Raw genomic sequence first — 19,729 nt, 5'->3', positions numbered from 1 at the left:
ACTGCTTGTGCAAGTTTCAGTTGAGTATACCTTACCTACTTCGATTGGTTTTTGGAAATTGTGGCAGCTAAAATTTTTTTCAATTTCAATTTTAAGACAACATACAAACGCAACTTTCATACAAAAGCATATTTCCAGAAGCGAAAAATCAAAGCAATAAATGTTTTCTGTTCGTAGAAATTTTAATAAGACTGCGTTTCTTGTTCGCTCATGAATACAGTTCCGAGAAGTAAAGTAACTTGTTTTAAAAATTAAACCAAACACCGATACAGGCAATAAATAACTAAATTTTATTTACCATCTCAACATATCATAATGAATGACATTGTAGTCTGTACATAGTTTATTTACCGGGATGATGATTTTGTACTTTTTGCTAATACACTACTATGCCCGTAATAATACGTTGGAATCGAAAACTCAAATGTATTTTTAAAAATTTCTGTAACCAAGGCATCAAATTCGTCGCAATGAGTTGCAAAAACTAATGACAGGCAGAAATGTAGCAGTCTTTGTTTGGTTGGTCCACGTCTCAAGCCTAAATTAATGACATAGGTGCTACATAATTAGTAAACATTAAAAAGTTTTAATTATTCAATTAATATGTGCATTTTTATGGAGTTCACGATCACGTCACATGGCTTCTTCAGAACATACGATACAGCTACAACATACAAAGAGTGTCAACACCATTATTGATCGAGCATTTTATCACAGAAAGATAATACTTTTGCGATTACAAAACTGTAGTGGAGACAAAATTATGTAAATAATAATTCAAATCAGGAGACGGACTTACGAACACGGCATAATTTAGGCATTATTGACGCGCGTGAACTTTGATTCGTAAGAGTTCCACATTCTTAAAGAATTGTGGTACCAACCTATTTACCTAATTTCGCTGGAAAAAGATCTATGGCTCTCGGGAAAATTATTGTAAGTAACATTCTAGTGATTGAAAATTCTTCCCGACATTAAGGAAATCTTGTGCAGACTAAGTTATAACTAGCTATTCAGAACTAATTAGTCTATTTGATAATGACAACTATAGGAAACGAGCTCCTATCTTAATGCACCGAGAACAAACGCTCTAACATAAAACCTTCTTGAAATTCTATCATGAGGGTTGTGGTGACAACTGATGTTACCATTGCAGTAACCAATGAACCAGTACATTCTGGTATTTACTGAATGAAGTTAATATAGAGCTGACAAGGCACAGACATGGACCGAGTCACCGAGCCGAACCGAAAGAAAATATATGCACCACGGACAAGAAATATCAATTAAGGGGGCCTATCTTATGAGCAATTAGGAGACTAGGAGGGATATTAATTCCTCAGACATTTTCCATCATCTGGTCAATTCATAACAAGTGTTTTCAAAACCACCTGAGCTAGAGCCATCTAGCGTTACTATGTTATTTATTTAAATCGTGAACCGCCAAATATATTGTTTTGTCTAACGAAAGTTACAACACGACGTGCGTCTATTGATAAACAGCGCGTCCGCCATTGTACGCTGCATCGTTGTCCGTTGTATAACATCACGTGACTTCTGGAACAACATCCGAAAAGTCACGCGTACGAGACACGATTCTTCATATTGTTTTACAATCACGAGACTTCAATAACTATCGGAGATACAACTTGGGATGACAAACCAGGTACACACACCCATACCTACCTACATACCTACCCATAATTTGAAACTTTCAGTTGAGAAGAAGAAACAAAAATATCTGCTTATGAAGAGGTAAAAATTGTCCATTGGCTTTAGTCAATGAGGCAGATAATATTATCTGACCCTGACAAAAGTATCACAATAACCGTTTCCACTATCACGGTAATTTTAAAGATTACAACTAAAAAAATAAAGCGCAGAACCGGTCGCCGTGGAAACTCTCGGGGGAGGTCTTTGTCCAGCAGTGGACGTCGTCATTTGGCTGAAACTTAAGATAGAAGGACGTAAAGCCGTAGTGTGACAACGAAAAAACCGTGAATCAAGCGCGCGAGACCCTCTACTTCAAGTCTGCAGTAGTCACTGCTGATCACTTCAATAACTTAAGTTTTGATATAGAATAAGGTATGAAAAATGTAGAGATGAGTTGGTTGGTCACCAGAAGTTTCATCTTTGTATAGCCGCCATAATAAATATACAACTTAATTAACATATACGTTTAAATGCGAAACATTGACCGATTGGAATAGTTAAAACAATGCAGGTCAATATCACAAGGTCTTGAATACATTACAATAGTTGGAACACAATACCTCGACATAGGCAGTTGGCCAAACATTTTCGCTATGGTTAGAGTTTATCTTAAACTACTATTTATCAAGATAAAACTGAAATATTTGTTGTTAACAGTTAAACAGCGATATTTTTTACAGTTCCCTATTTTATTGACACAGTTCTAAACAATATGTTGGGAACTCTTAACAGCGATCTACCTATGATCTAAATTTAAAAAAAAAACCGATATGAGCTCGTCTTATCACAAGTTCAAAGAGTATTGACAATTTAACGATAAAAAAAAACAAAACAATAATTGTTATGAATAATTTACATAAATCATTAATAAATGAGGCCATTGATATGTATCTTTTAGATAACTGTTTAAGTTTTAGCACTACATAATCGTATTGTCAAGAGAAAATTTTCAGGAGTTGGCAAAATACCTTACCGAATTTTAAATACATAACATACTGACAACAAGACATACTGCTTGACAATTTTGAAGTCGCAATAAAATACAATAATATGTGTTGAAACAGGTGCTATTATTATACAAAAATTTGACTCGTTTTAGTTTGTTATTTAGTTTATCAAAGTTATTAGGGACACATCTATTAAGTTGGTTAATTTAGAGTAATTTAAGTTACTTAATTAGACACTATCACAATGACCTCTGCCCCAAATACAGCCTATTTAAGCTGATTACGGCAAAATAATGTATCACTTTACTTCCCAATCCCATATCTAGTTAAAATACACAAGCTTAACTACTTTGAAGCGGCTTACTTTTATTTTTCGGCAAACAATGAAAAATTTAAATTAGCTTTCACAGCGAAATTAAGAGTGAAACAAAAACCACAAAGAGTCATTTTCACAGACAAAAAACAAGTAAGTAGATTGATTAGCTGATTAATTCAGAAATTGGTAATTATTTATTTATACACCACTCTACGGAAACAAATTGTTAATTCTGTTCAAAATAATTTAAAAAGGTAATCAAGTTTTTATGTAATGCCTTTATAACCAATGTCATGTCAATGTTATTTTGCTGCACTGCCGCCGAAACTTTTCAATGCAAACAGATAATAAACGAGTTCACGTTAAGAGTAATGAATGACCTACTAAATTGGGATTTCCTGGCTGTACAGCCCCAAAACAAACTACAATTTTATTTAGGCCTTCTAGTGGCACAGTGCCACTCTATGATGGTTGTCAAAGGAGAGAAAGGTTTTAAAGAATCACCACACCAATTTTCTGATGGATGGAGGTGCCATACGTTTATAGAATTTTAATTTATTCCAATAAGAATATTGATGCAACTTATTTTCAATTAAATTAATATTATTACTCCCCTCGGAGGATGCGGCATGCGATGCCGGTATCCTGGGAGCTACTAATACAAAACATGGCCTAAAGAGGGTCGGATGATGACATGATTGGACCAATTCATCATCATTAGTGGGTCCTTCTCCCAGTCTCCCTGTCAATCTGTGCTGTGTCGGCGTTGCATTGCATGTTTTACTTCCACATAATCTGCTATCAATATGATAATATTGTCGACCGTTTGGTGTATTGGTTCGAAACGGACTACTATTCCAGAGGTTGCGGGTTCGATTCCCGCACAGTACAAACATTTGTGTGCATATTTGTTTGTATTGGACTGGGTGTTTTCTATGTATATAATAAGTATGTGTGTATTTACAAAAAAAAAGTATTTAAGTATGTTTATATCCGTTGTCTAGTACCCATGGTACAAGCTTTGCTTAGTTTGGGACTAGAAGCGCAGTGTAAAATGTCCAAGGATATTTATATTAAACCAACGACTTCTGGAGAATGCAATCTTGTGACTGGCTCTCCATCTTTCGGTTAGCAAAAGTAACCTAATATTAGCTTACATTCTAATAAATAAAGTCACATTACTAAATGTTGTGTCATTATTATGTGCAACTAACAGCATTCGTTTTAACCAAAAGGTGTCCACAGCAGCCTAACAAAGGTCTCCCTCAAGGATTTCCTCAACATCTAGAAGTCAAGCCCTGCGCCGTCCGCATCCAGTTGCTTCCCGGGACCTTTACCAGATCGTCCGTCCACCGAGTGAGAGGCCACTACATTTAACAGCATATAAAAGTAACCCACATGAAATCCTCGCGGTTTAGGACAACAGCGATGTGTTTCATTGAGAGACGAGGCCGCGCGCAGGAGAAAGTTGCGCTCGCGCAGACTTGGCTAAACGTGCGCGAGAGGCGAGGTGAGCTGGCTTACGTTTAGGGCATGCAATTCGGATATCCGGATATCCATATTATTCGGATATTCGCCACATTTATTATTCGAATAGCATCTATGTAATTATTCGGTCTTTTCGAACAATACGAATACGCCTTTCCTATTAAAAAATTGTAAAAATATCTGACCGCAAATTTATTAATAAAACTTAAAACTATTAAAACTGCAGGCAAGAAGTTAGCGGTAAGGTTAGATGAATGGACAAGTGCGCGCAATCGCAGATATCCCTTCAAGTGCCAACCAATACTCGTATTCGCGAAAAAGGTTAAAGTGCCAGGCATATGGTTTCCAATGGTGCTAGTGTTATGGTGTAGCTGTTATCTCCTGTGGTACTGAGATCTTTTGTTTGTAGTAAATCAGCAGGAGTCCAGTGACTCAGTTGCCTTCAGTGGGCATCCGGTTTCTCAACTGTCCTAAAATCTACTAAGGATACTCCTGACACTAGCTCTTTGCAGTCTGCTGAATAGGAAGCCTTCAATGGTTATGAGTTGTTGGACTGATGAGTTTGGATGATTTCAAAGTTTATCCTTGTAGCGGAGTGTGTGGCTCTTTATTTCCTCTCTGACTGTGGGCAATGGCAAGTCCTGATAGATGAGCCTGTTGCTGATATACCACGGCATTTGGTAAATCAAAAGTACGGCTTTTGTCTAAAAGTGCTCGATTATGTTGAGATTGGAGTTGGCAGCTGTTCCCCACAGCTGTATCCCGTAGGTCCAGATAAGTTTAAGGATAGTTTTGTAGACCATCATTTTACTACTGGTGTTCAGCTGTGACTGGACTCCGACAAGCCACATCATGTTTTTTAGTTTGGCATCTAGGTGCTTCCTCTTTGTCCATATTATATGCTTTCTCCAGGTTAGCCTGCGGTCCAAGTGGAAGCCCAGATACCTAACGTCCTCAGCGACTCAGCCTGAGGTATTTGGATACCATTAAGTTTAACCGGTGGGCAGGAGTTTCTTCTGAGAGTGAAGGTTACATGAACATGCACAGATTTGAGTGAGAGTGAGGCCGTCACTGGATCGTCGTGTGTTGCCATTGTTACATTGTCGTCAGCAAAGGTTCCTGTGAATGTATTTGCAGTTGTTGGCAGGTCTGCGGTAAACAATAGGTATAGCACGGGCCCCAAGACACTACCCTGGGGTATACTGGACGTTATGTTGCATATGGCAAGACCAGAGTCTCCAGATCTGACTTCAAAGCATATGTCTTTCAAATACGACCTAAGTATTTCGTAGAACGGACATGGGAGGTTCTGTTTCAGTTTGTACAAGAGCCCTTTATGCCAGACCTTGTCAAAGGCTTGACTTATGTCCAAGAACGCAGCTGAGCAGTATCGGTTCTTTTCTAGTGCTTCAGAGTCGATGTTTATGGTTCTGTGGACCTGTTCAGTTGTGGAGTGTCTTTCCCGGAAACCAAATTGGTGTTCAGGTATCAGATCACCGATGTGGGGCTTCATTCGTTTGAACAGTATTTTTTCGAAGACTTTCGATAGCAGCATTTTTTTTTTCAAGTACCTAGTTATTGAAGTTAGATGATTGTATTAAGCAAATTGATCCTTATTAAAATGATTATAGACAAAAAAGTGTTTCTTTTAATTTACATTATATTGAAAATAGCAGTATTCGAAAAAATCGTTTTATTCGAAGTATTCGAATACCACAAATTTTAGTATTCGAAATATTCGAATATCAATATCGAACGAATAATGCATGCCCTACTTACGTTACAGCCAACCACAACTGATTACTTAGTTATACCTACATAGATTAAACTTTACAAACTAGATCCTAGACTAGACTCCCGAGTTTAAGAATACTTAAATTCAGCAATTCGCGAATTCGGCCTCTATACGAGTTGTACAAAATTCGGTCAACTTTGTTTACGTACAGCAGGCGACGAGCGACCTCCGTTCTCTTGTTATAAACAGTAGTGGGATCTTCGAATTCTTTGAGTAACACTAACACGGTGTAATTATGCGGATAGCGCCGTAATTAAGCAATGTAGCCAATATAATTAAATAAGCCGTAATTAATCAATATAGTATACGATAGGCCGTAATCATTTCATATTATGCGTAAAAGGAATCTTCTAAACTCTACAACTGCACTTATGAGACTGAGCATTTTTCGACGTTATAGATAGAGAGTGGACAATGGACATTAAATATGGTAGAGGCTCTTGCTTTACCTTGTTTTCTACGCTCTATCTTAGAGCTGATAGAAAACAAGGTAAACCAAAGTCAAGCAAATTCGAATACCATCAAAGTACTTTAAAACGTCTTTATATTGTGTAGTAAATAAACATAGCCCCACCTGAACGCGTCGCTTTCAAAAGGCTGCAGTAAACAAACGTGTGGTCACAGTCCATTGCGTCACACTCCACATTCGGTTAAATGTCCTACTTCCTCAAGTTGATGACTTTGCAAAAGCATTATACGTCAGTCTTGGTAATGAGGCAAATCTACCTACTACAAGTCAGACAGACGTGTTATGTACTTTATTAATTAGATCTATCCTACTAATTTTATAAATGCCAAAGTTTGTATGGATGTCTGGATGTCTGAATGTCTGGATGTCTGGATGTCAACATGTTTGTTACTCTTTCACGCAAAAACTACTGTACGGATTTCGACGAAACTTAACAGAATTATTGTTTATAACCCAGAATAACATATAGGCTATAATTTATGATTGAATCACAGTGTATCATTTGTTAAAACGGGCAACGGGGTCCACGCGTACGAAGTCGCGGGCGGCCGCTAGTTCATAATAAATGTAAGATACATTAGGTATTACAAGAACCAAGTACATACAAGTAGTAGTTACATACATACAAGTAATGTTAAAATTGCCAAATCCGAATAATAAAAAAACAAGTTTAAGAAAAGGGGTGGCAATAGTGAATCAGGTTTAGTACTTTGAGCTGTTACTCTGGCCTGAATTTGTCTCTAATCTAGGTACATGTAATTTTAAGATTATATTAGGACTCTTAAGAGCTTTTTAAAAACCTTTATGACAGCAAAAATATGACTAATGCAAACAAAATTTAATTTATTTAATAATAAATTAAATTTTGCTTACGGTCCAGTATGTAATTAACACTTTTTCTTTACGATGAAGCCCAGACTGTAAACTGTTTGTATACCTATTACAAATAAATAAAGTAAAATTAGCAATTTAGTTAAATCTACTTCGTGACTTTTACAAAACAATAAATGTTTATAGCTCACACCTGTTCACGAAAGTAGTTACCTACATTAATGTTCAATAAATATTATTTTCAGTGTAGAATCGTTACTAACAAACAACTCGTTAAAAGGAATTCAATTTTATTTACATGAGGATAAGTTTATTGTTAAGGTACAATAATTTATGCATAACCTAAGTCCTAAGGTAAGGTCGTATTCTATTGTTAAGATCAAATTGTAAATTAATTATAAAACATGTAAATGTCAAATAAGATTAACACGTATTTATTTTTAGGGTTGTATTTTTCTTTTTGCTGAATAATATAATTTTTTTCTTTTCTATTTTATGCCTTTATCACCTGTAAACTGTTTGTCTGTACACAAAAATTATTTGTATTCTATTATTTCTTTCAAGGTAGGTTTCATTCATAAATAAATTTTGGTCATACACTCGTTTTCCCTTGTCTGTGGTATTCCAATGATGATTCACAAAAGTCCTGATTCACAATTTCCTATTATGATCACATTATTTGAGGAAACTTCTCATTTCTACATCCATTAATTATGATGATGATGTAATCTTCAATTAAAATAGTGCATAAGTCATAAATTCATAATAATACTGGATTTGACATTTGGGGGATTTAAAGTTTGTATTAAATAAATTAGCAACATAAAATGACATTTTCGACTTCAGTTATAAATAGAAATTAATACATAATTACTCGTATTTTGTATTGATTTATTTATATTGCAGTTTTCTGCGAAAACTTCAAGCAAAAAAGTGGCGGACGTCCGCTTCTAGGTAAATAATAAAATCAAGTCTTAAGGCAACCAGCCTAGCCTAAGTAGCAAGTACTGTTTATATGCAATTAGTCACTTATAATAAGTTAAAATGTAGTTAGCGACTTATCTACTTTAACACGTGTAAATCAGCCTTTACATTTAAATTTTAATGAGTAATACAACAACAAAATTTCTCAGGAATTCGAGAACCTGATTATATTATTCACAGCCTCCAAAGCATATTTAATTCGAAGGTCCAAGGTCCGCGAGGTGAGCCAGTGACGTAGGTAGGTAAGTATAACGAGAGCACAACAAACTATACATTTTTGTTTCAAACTAGCTTCTATTACAACTGCATTAGACCCTACAGTGTAAAGCTTGACGTGCTACCAGTGACGTACATTAGTTGCATGCAAACATTTTGTTTGACGCACGAATAAATTGTAAATAATAAAACCGGTTATAGAAGGTTAATAAAACCACCAAGTTTACGCTTAGAAGTTATACGAGTCAAAAATGTTTTTAAATTACATTTGTTTATGTTTCAGCTTCATTACAAAGATGAAAAAAAGTTTTTTTATTAGACACTAACTTTCCGCCTGCGGCTTCGTGTGGAATTTTTCGGTTTTTTATATAACCTACTAGCTTTCCGCCCGCGGCTTCGCCCGCGTGGAATTTTGTCTGTCACAGAAAAACTTTATCGCGCGCGTCCCTGTTTCAAAAACCGGCATAAAAACTATCCTATGTTCTTTCCCGGGACTCAAACTATCTCTATGCCAAATTTCATCAAAATCGGTTGCGAGTTTTAAGCGGGAAAGTGTAACAGACAGACAGACAGACAGAGTTACTTTCGCATTTATAATATTAGTTGGGATGACACTCAGCAATAATGTGGCTTTCTATTGGTGAAATAATTTTTAAAATCGGTTCAGTAGATCCCGAGATTACCCCTGGCAATGAGGAGCATTTCGATTTTTAGCTGTGAATGCAGATTTATAGGTCTAAGAAATCCTTAATATACAGTCCAAAAATTTTTGTTCTACGACAAAAATTGACGAAGTTATGGCCAAATTACTAAAAAAGTTCACTGACCGCCCGGCGCGGGACCGATGACGTCATTATATCCGATCCGAACGCTGCCGGCGTACTGCGTGGATAGAAAATATTTTTTTCTAGCCAAACTATCAGTTTTAGAGAAAAACTTGTTATAACATTTATTCATCAGAATAAAGTAAGCTATCGATAGGAATTTTTTTAAATAGAAATTGTGAAAAATATCGCAACAAGTCCATACGCTCATACGATTCAATGGAACGCGGAGACGCGATTAGGGTCTCCGCGATGGTATATTTGGCGATTTATTCAAATAAATTGTTCATAAGTGTTGTTAGAGTCATATCTTCGTCCAAGTAAAATATAAAAATGTATAAATATTATTTTATTTACTTCTAACAATAAGTATAGCTGAGGCAGATACACTCTGCCATTGCTATGAAGATCATTTCGATGTACACGCAATACCTACCTGTTATTTAGTTTTTTTTTAGTTAAACCTACGTACCTACCTATCTATTCGCCGTTCCCATGGGCGGGCCAGCTGCTCCCTTCTGGAAATCTATTTAATCTTAGCCTAGAAGCTGGGTATGACTCCCCCGTCCCTCTCCTCTCCCCAGGTCATAAGCTGGGCATGACTTCCCCCTCGGCCAGAAGTCGGATATGATTTACCCCCCCCCCCCCCAGGCCAGAAGCTGGGTAAGGCTTGCCCCTCCCCCCAGGCCATAAGCATAAGCTGGGTATGACTAACCCCCCCCCCCCCCCCCAGGCCAGAAACTGGGTATGACTTGCCTCTCCCCCCTCTTACCAAGGCCAGAAGCCGGGTAAGGCTTGCCCCTCCCCCCAGGCTATAAGCTGGGTATGACTTATCCCCTCCCCCCCTCCCCCCCAGGCCAGAAACTGGGTATTAGCACTCATATTATGTATTATTATGTTCAAAACAAACAATCATAAAGTTACACTCACCCCAACCGCTTCTCCGCATTCCATCGAATCGTATAAAAATGTGGTTTTTGGACATAGCGATACTTATTTTTCACAATTTTTATTTTTAAAAATTACTTGTCGATAGGTTACTTTATTTTGATGAATAAATGTTATTAAAAGTTTTTTTCTAAAACTGATAGTTTAGCTGGAAAAAAATATTTTCCATCCCAATAGTACGCCGGCTGCGCTCGATTCGGATATAGTGACGTCACGCGGCCCTGCGTACGTTGTCTTTTAGCGGCAAAAACGGCCTATGTTTATTACTTAATATCTTCGTAAGTAATGGTCCGATTTGGATAATTCAAAAAGATATATCTTTCTTATGTCTTAAAGATTAACGTAGATACTAGTTTTATTGAATTTTCTACAACAGTACTGATCCTCATTTAACAAATATACAAACACACAAACTTTACCTCTTTATAATATTAGTATAGATTGAAACGCTAAAAATTAAGTAATAATTTAAAACTTAACTTATGACTTAAAATTACAATTTTTAAAAAGAAATCTGAAGATAATTACTAAAATAAACTCAATTATCTTTATTTATTACACGTAAAGTCTGCATTCGACGATCCAAACAAGATAATTCTGATTTAGATATCGTGTTGGATAGAAACAGCATGTTATTCCAATCGTGTATCGACAAGGTTCGTGATAACATCTGATAAAGGCCGGTCGGGCAGCCGCCGAGAGTAACTGGCAATTTTTGTAAAAAAATATAAATAAATATCCCTAGACATTTTAAACATACTTAAATACTTTTTTTTTGTAAATACATACCATACTATGGTAATGATGTTGAATAAAATTGACACAGAGATAGATATTCTTTCTCGCACCACACTAAACTGACAAATTAAAGAAAATTAATATCTAGACGATAAATTATACTATAACTGATCCTCTTTTCTCTTTCATTGATTTTTGGAGTTATGTTAGCTTTGAAGTCATGTGCAATGCAATTTGCTTTACCTAAATAAATAATTATTTATTATTTATTTAGGTAAAGTTTGAGTGTTTGTATATTTGTTAAATTGTAAGGGGTAATCTCGGGATCTACTGAACCGATTTTGAAAATTCTTTCACCAATAGAAAGCCACTTTATTGCTGAGTGTCATCGAAAAATTCCACGCGGGCGAAGCCGTGGGCGGAAAGCTAGTAATAAATAAATAAATAACATTGAAAAGGCACTGTGCAGTCTTATTGCTAGGAAGCGAAATCTTCCAGACATTTCAGGGGGAGGACAGTTTTTTTAAGATGTAAGACTCAAGACTTACTGAGACAGTTCAATCTAGCTTAATTGAATGGAGTCGATTTTTATCATAATACATTTATAAACTTGTCAGTTTCTGTTGGCGCGAACAATACACATTATTATGTTAATGATCGACGTGATCCTAATACATCGGTTATCGAGTACGATCGAGTAACGTAATCGTTACGATACAAACAAGTACACGTAACCGGTGTCGGCCGCCTGGCTGGCCTGATGGTTCGCGTATCGGACTATGGTAGATGTCGCGGATTCGAACTCTGTACAATACGAGTAATTTTAGAAAATAGAGAAGCTGCAAATTTTGCATTTGGCATTAGACGATTTGTAACAACTATTTTAAAAAACTAAAAAAACTTATAAAATAGGCAGTAGGTATTTTTTATGTCATCGAGAATATCTTTAGCAAAATATGTATTTACTTCGAATATAAATTGTTTCGCCGTTATTATAATTAAAGTATCAAAGTAAAATAAATTATAACAGTAAAACTCTACATCGTGTTAGTTATTTAATTTTTTAGCGTTAAGAGTCGTATCTCAAACTAATTTGAAAATTTTAAATAACTTGAAAAAATCGAACTGCCTAAGGCGGGAATTGAACCCACGACCTTCCGTTTGCCGGGCGACTGCTCTTCCACTTCCACTGAGCTACTTAGACACTAGATGAACCCGTGTTAATCAATCTTGTATTCTAACGTAATTTAAAAATTCCAATACGAATTGTAAAAATTCCACTTCATTAACATATCCTGATGGCTGATTGCCAATCAGTATATTACTAAACAGTTATCAGTAAGTACTTGCGTGAATACTTGACTTAGATAAATCCGGTTATTGTTATCGAATGGTAGTTATTTTTATTTACAATGTCAATACAATATAAATATTACAACGAATCTAATAAATATTGTCTAATGAAATGAAATGCTAAACTTATTTATGAAATTAAAACGGGATATAAAATTATCAAATCAATTAGTAAATGTTGAAGCCAACCAGTAGACTTCAGCAATTTGGTGAATAAAGAATAATTTACAAGATTTTATTTATTGTAGAGCTAAATAAAGTGTGTTAGGACTCAAACAGAAATTACTTTTTCAGTGCGTTTAATATTTTTACTGCAATCAAAGATAAGTAATACTCAATCAAATCATAGACAATTTAATGTTTATGTTATTCGACTTTTGCTTGCAAAATTATCAGTGTCCATTGGTGAATATTAAAATAGACTTGTGACTTCTTAAGGCCGCGCAAGCTATCAATATACAGCCAAAATTACCGCTTAGTTTGTGTTTACCAACTTTCGTTTAGTTTCTTTATATGGAACTAATTGACCACGAAATAAATTATTATGTAACTACGACTGTTCGTCGTTTAATTTAACCCCCAAGTCATTAGTGTTCACTTTTAGAGATATTCATACAAAAAAAAGTTAAAATGAATATAAATTATAACATTCAACCAAAAGTTTTCCTAGTTTTGGAATTTAACTGGATCTATTTTGTTTCTTGATTGTAATCAAATAAAACGAACTACAATTTACCATTATTTTTGCACTTTGGATGGATGATGTGCCATGGTAGGGACCGTATGAAACAAAGGTTGTTGTGAGTCTGTTTATAACGTGAACTACGTGAGTATTTATACGATATAGATTGAAGATAAAATACGTCACAGCATCTAACACTACGTGTTAAATGTGCTGACACTGTGAACGTGATCAAGATAAATATGCAGAGATTAAATATTGTGCATACCGGCACAGATGACAGACAACCCTAGCAAGTAAAAGTTAGCCACCTGTATAATGTTTAAATTGTATGTTGTACCACATTATTATGTGGTATAACGTCATTATTATCACAGATCAAAGAGGACAAAGTTCAACGTCCGGTGAATGCTGTACTAGTATCACATGATCTAAACGGAATATAATGTATTCAGAAATTGTGTGCACAAGTCTAAAATAAACATGTTTATTCCAAGTTAGAGCTTAGCAGCTGTTGCTATATTAGCTCAGTTAAAATGACATTTGTTCTCATTTTGTAATATTCGCATGTAAATATGGTATTGCAATAAACTGTTGAGTATTCAGTATTTATTTAGTTACATTATCGTATTTGTGATTTGATTTATTAGGCTATACACAAGAACCCAGCCTAGAAGAATGCACATTCGATATTAAAATTATATTGGAAGATTAAAATGTTTATTATTTTTATTCGTATCATCATGCCTGGCTTAAAATTAGTAGAACCATATGTATTCCAAAACAAACCTAGTTATCTCTCTGTTTAGATAATGTGATATTAACGCTAACTCATTGTTTTAACGATTAAGTAGGTAAACATAAAAACTTAAATGTAACAATGATTCAGCAACCATGTAAATGCATGTCCATCATACCATGACTTGCATTATAAACCAGTTTACCAAAGGTCAAGTTATTTCGTCAAAAGTTATACAGGGTGTTAGGTAAATGGGTATATGAGCCGACACAAGCCCATGTTAAAATATGCATATAAATGGTATGGTGAAGTCAGAAATTTGATATCATCATTTTAATTATTTTAAATTTCATACAAATCTGATTTCATAAATTTTATTTTGTATGAACATTTAAGGAATTAAAATGATGATATCAAACTGACTTCACCATACCATTTATATGCATAATATGTTAACAAGGGCTAGTGTCGGCTCATATACCCATTTACCTAACACCCTGTATACGTGATTCAACAAAACATTATTTGCCCACTTATATGATGGTTAAGGGGAAAACGGTTTATGCATATAACAACAACCTTTACTTTAACCGTAACTTTAACTGTTTTTGTATGTTGTTTGACAGACTTTTGACGTTTTGTTAAAGTTAAGGTAAAATGGTGCAACCCAGGGTTAGTTACCCCAAGTAAACGTTTTGCTTATTATCTTTTTAAAGTATAGAGGAGTTTACATAAAAATACCAGGTACAGGTTAAAACAATGTTGTAAAACCGTATTCCAAGACCCCCAATATGAAAGTTATAGTAACTGCGTTTTCTTATATCTTCACTGAAAACATCCAAAGCAGGTCAACTATCGCGAAAGCGCGCCGAATGTTGTATCAGAATAATTTTTTTCTGAGTTTGTTCCGGCGTTTCTTCTCAGCACTTGCCATATGTTTGTCTCGAAGCGCTGGTAGGGCCCAAAAGATAAGGAGACATGTAAAGTGCCCCATAAGGGCTACCTTTTCTTTTTTTATTATTTTCTATTGACGTTCATAAGTGCCACTTGTGGTCTAAACTGAATAAATATTTTTGATTTTGATTTTTTTGATTTTGAATAATTTCGCGAATAATAAACAGAAAACCAGTTGGTACCGGTCGTGAACGAACTGTTTGACGTCACGGTATGTCGCGAGTGAGTGAGTGAATAATAATTTTAGCAGCACACTTCTTTCAGTGGTTCAGCATATTTTAGACGGCCCAAGAAGTGTTTTTTGGAAGAATTGGAAGAAACGTGGTTCTCAATAGCCAAGTCTGCCATAAAAAAAGAAACAGAATGCTATTCAAAGTACATATTGTCCAACTATGAAGTGTCCCAGCAACATTGACAAGAGGGCGCTACTATCAATCAAAATCAAAAATATTTATTCAGTTTAGACCACAAGTGGCACTTATGAACGTCAAAATATAGTAATAAAAAGAAAAGGTAGCCCTTATGGGGCACTTTACATGTCTCCTTATCTTTTGGGCCCTACCAGCGCTTCGAGACAAACATATGGCAAGTGCTGAGAAGAAACGCCGGAACAAACTCAGTTATTAGTTCCGATTTTTGCCACTTGACGTTTCAGAATCGTTAACCACACATACGACCTAATGCTTCTACCACACCAACGCGTGCGGATCGCCAACGTCGGCGCGATCAAAGGCCAATGACAGGTCGCGCGACCTGTCATTGGTCGCGCCGGCTATGACAATCTGCACGCGTTAGTGTGGTCAGAGTAAATACAAATGAGTAGGTCATCTTCATAGAAACGCACGGGCGCGGTTTGTATGTGAGCGCGCCAACACGTTTGCGGCGCGCACGCACACACTGACAAAAGTCATAAGACCTTATGTACCTACGCTTAGTGAGCAAATAAATGAATATGAATATGAAATTTAGCGGGGATTAGCGGGGAGCCAGTCGTAGTTGCGCCGAATTTTGTCAGTGTGTGCGCGCGCGCCGCATACGTATTGGCGCGCTGACATACAAACCGCGCTCGGTGCGTTTCTATGAAGATGACCTACTCATTTGTATTTACTCTGGTGTGGTTGAAGCTTAGGTGTTAATTTTACATTAGCAAAATCGTGATTCTCAATAGCCAAGTCTGCCATATAAAAGAAGAATTCACAGTAATAAAGGGTGTCAACTAACCTCATATCTGGCGAGAAGTCGACGGAGCAGGCGTAGCCCGCTACCATGTGTCCTGTGAACACTTTTTTGCGGTTCGCCTTGAAGCGGTTGAGAGCACTGAACACCACCACCTAGTAAGAACAATTCATTAATTCATGCCATGTAAAAAAGGAAAACGGAAAACGCAGCGTGGGACGTCCACCCACAAGGTGGACCGACGACCTGATAAAGGTAGCAGGAAGGCGCTGGCTGCAGGCCGCTACCAACCGTGCGATGTGGAAGTCATTGGGGGAGGCCTATGTTCAGCAGTGGACGTCCTGTGGCTGAAATGATGATGACGATGGAATGTAAAAAAGCACATTCAAATCGATTCACCCGTTGTTAGACTTTAAGCTCTTAAAATGGTTTGTTTCTCGTTCTGGTCTTCTATAAACGTCATAGACCGTGTCACGATGCTTCTTTAGAAATGTATGACTTCCATACATACAATTGAAGGAGACCACAACAGTACATTTCTATAGTAAGCGTTATGACGCGGCCTACTGCGTGACTGTATGCGGCCTATGGGTTTTATAGGAGAATTGATGACAAATAACCGTACACGTACCGGAAAACGCAGCGTGGGACGTCCACCCACGAGGTGGACCGACGATCTCATAAAGGTAGCAGGAAGGCGCTGGATGCAGGCCCCTATAGAACGTTTCATCTACGAAGACGCGCCGCACAATTCTTCTGCTAATGTTTGAGTGTTATCGGTACACGCTAAATTACAATAATGGCGCTCGGATTCCTCGGTTCAAACTCCTCGCACCTCTCGCTTCTCTCGACCAAACATTGGTGGGGCGCGTCTTCGTGGATGAAAGTACGATCTATACCAACCGGGCGATGTGGAAATCATTTTTTTAAGATTATTCCCGTTAGCCCCTCGTACTAAGCTAAATATGTTTGTATCACAAGTGAGCTCATCACGATAGTCGAGCGGCGGGGACCGAACCCGCGTTCCCCGGATCACGAGTCGGCCAGTCCGACCCCTTCACCGTTCGGCTATCGTGGCTTCAAAATGCAAATTGCATTGCATTGGGGGAGGCCTATGTTCGGCTTAGTAATCAAAATGACAATTTCTCAAAATGACATCCGGGATGCAAAATGTCCACTTCTCGAAATTACAACTTCTTAAAATGTCAACTTCGCTAAAAGACAACTTCTCATAATAATATTGTCTATTTTTTTTTATATTTAAATAATATAAAAAAATATATATGTATATCTAAAGTCATAATTATTATTTATATTGTCAATTAATGTTAAATTAATATGGAGAGCGGGGATATTCTACCACAAGTATTTATTTACTTAAAGAATGATAAAAAAGAATTCCTCGATCGCAATACAGAAATGTAAAAACACCTGGTTATGAATAAAGAAATTTGAATTCGAATTTCGGATATTTCGATTATTTGTGGACATTTTGCGTCCCGGTTGTCATTTTGAGAAGTTGCCATTTTGATGACTAAGCCCTATGTTCAGCAGTGGACGTCCTGTGGCTGTAATGACGATGATGATGATGATGATGATGGTACCTTGTTGTCCATGCTCTGGCAGGCTAGCCACTTGCCGTTGGGCGCGGCGGTGACGGCCGGCAGCGAGTGCATCGACGGCTCCGCGATGTACTTCATGTCTACCGGGATGTCCCTGGGACGCAGATACACATGTATTAAACCACAGATCACAGAAACTAAAGCATTGGTTCCCTAAGCGGGGGGAGGCCTGGCTCACTCCGCGCGGTACATCCGATAATTACCTACAGCGAAGCGCCCCGCCGGCGGGTATTATATCAGTCGAGTGTCACGCGCGCGCTCGTCAGGACGCTGGCGTGCGTTGTAGTATGATTATAATTCTATGATCGAAGTATTATTTAAAAATGGACATAAAGAGAAAGAAATATTGTGCGGCGTTCGGGTGTTTAAGTTCGAAAAGAAATCTACCGGATTTATCTTTTTTTTCGCTTCCCAAAGATGCTGAAAGGTATGTTGGCCATGTAGGTAATCAATAATTCTTAGGATAGTATAGGAACCTAACCTACCATGACTACTGCTCAGAATGCGTTCGTTCGTTTCAGCCAAATGACGTCCACTGCTGGACAAAGGCCTCTCCCAAGGTTTTCCATAATGAATGCGTACTATACGTGACATGAGGTACGTACCTCATGACATACTATAAGTAGATTAATTATTTTTTTCACTAGACAGCAACCCTAACAGCGTAAGAAGAGTTCAGAGGCACGCGATAGAAAGAGACAAAACTTGTAGGTGAATAAAATTGTAGGTACGTAGTGCTGTGCGAGCTGAATTCCACTGTATCGCGTCGCAGCAAGACTCGCATTTATTTAAATCGTCTTGCGGAGTAATCCTTCTGTACCTGTACTATTACTTATTCTGTGGCGGGGGGAGCACCCTTCAGGGGAGGCGCAAAGACCCTTAAAGGGGGCGCGGGGGTCATCTGTGTACTTAAGAGTAGGCGCACACCGTTGATTTTTCGTCGGCCGATAGTTTAGTCGGGCAGTTGATCAGTATGGGCATGTATGGGAGTGCGCACACTACGCCGATTCGATTTGGCCGATTCTTCATACAATTTAAAATCGGGCACAACTATCGGCGAACTAAAAATCAACGGTGTGCGCCTACTCTAAGTACAAAAAACCTGCGACCGCTGAGAGAATTCATTCCAGACTGCTCAATACGACCAATAAATAATCTGGACTGGAGGAGGGGGCGCGGAATTTTTTGTACGGTCGAAAGGGGACGCGTCTCAAATAAGTTAGGGAACCTCAGAACTAAAGGGAGATGTGAAAAGGGGGCGGGGCCGGTGTCGCAGCAATATGCCCAAAAACAGAACACATTGCTCGCAGCAATCATGACAGCAGCGACGACATGATGTAAACAGTTTACATTGCTTGCGTAGTACTAAAGACTAACTTTAGCCCGCGGCTTCACCCGCGTGAAATTTAGTTTGTCACACACATATCGTCATAAATTATAGCCTATATGTTATTCTGGGTTATAAACAATAATACGGTACACTTTCATCAAAATCCGTTCAGTAGTTTTTGCGTGAAAAAGTAACAAACAACCATCCAGACATCCAACGTTTCGGATTTATAATATACACCGTGTTACTTTGCATTCTTGCCATATTCACAGAGATAAAAGTAGGGAACAATACCTATTATTTAAGATAAACAAGAGACTCCCATAAAGAAAGTACACTAAGATTTTAGTAAATTTGGTTTTTCAGTACAAATTGGAATAAACCAATTTTGTCTCGCACGTTCTACAGGTGCAAGTGGAATAAACCTAGTGGGCGTGGCCTAGTTCTAAATAATCTGTTGATTTATGGCTCTGGGTACCAGCCTTTTTATCCAGTCATAATAATTATTTTAAAATACTCTTCAGTTGATTTCAGATTTTCCTTTCTACTTTACGGGCTTAGGACCGTCAAAAATACGTAATAATTATTAGGGTTTTAATTAATC

The 19,729-nt window shown here is 37.2% G+C and overlaps 1 protein-coding gene across 1 annotated transcript in view; it reads right to left on the bottom strand.

Annotated features, from left to right (window-relative positions):
- Positions 1–19,729, bottom strand: part of LOC135074042 (pre-mRNA-processing factor 17) — a 30,749-nt gene that overhangs the window by 2,606 nt on the left and 8,414 nt on the right. The window contains exons 10-11 of the mRNA XM_063968349.1: positions 17,778–17,889; positions 16,219–16,328 (exon numbers count right to left, since the gene is read on the bottom strand). Coding sequence (XP_063824419.1) covers positions 16,219–16,328; positions 17,778–17,889 — 222 coding nt within the window. The remainder of the gene's footprint in view (positions 1–16,218; positions 16,329–17,777; positions 17,890–19,729) is intronic.

The sequence above is a fragment of the Ostrinia nubilalis genome, chromosome 8 (assembly GCF_963855985.1).
Source record: "Ostrinia nubilalis chromosome 8, ilOstNubi1.1, whole genome shotgun sequence".
In the NCBI taxonomy this organism is placed as follows: domain Eukaryota; kingdom Metazoa; phylum Arthropoda; class Insecta; order Lepidoptera; family Crambidae; genus Ostrinia; species Ostrinia nubilalis.
Note: the sequence above shows the minus strand (reverse complement) of the source record. Positions and strands in the feature narration are given on the sequence as shown.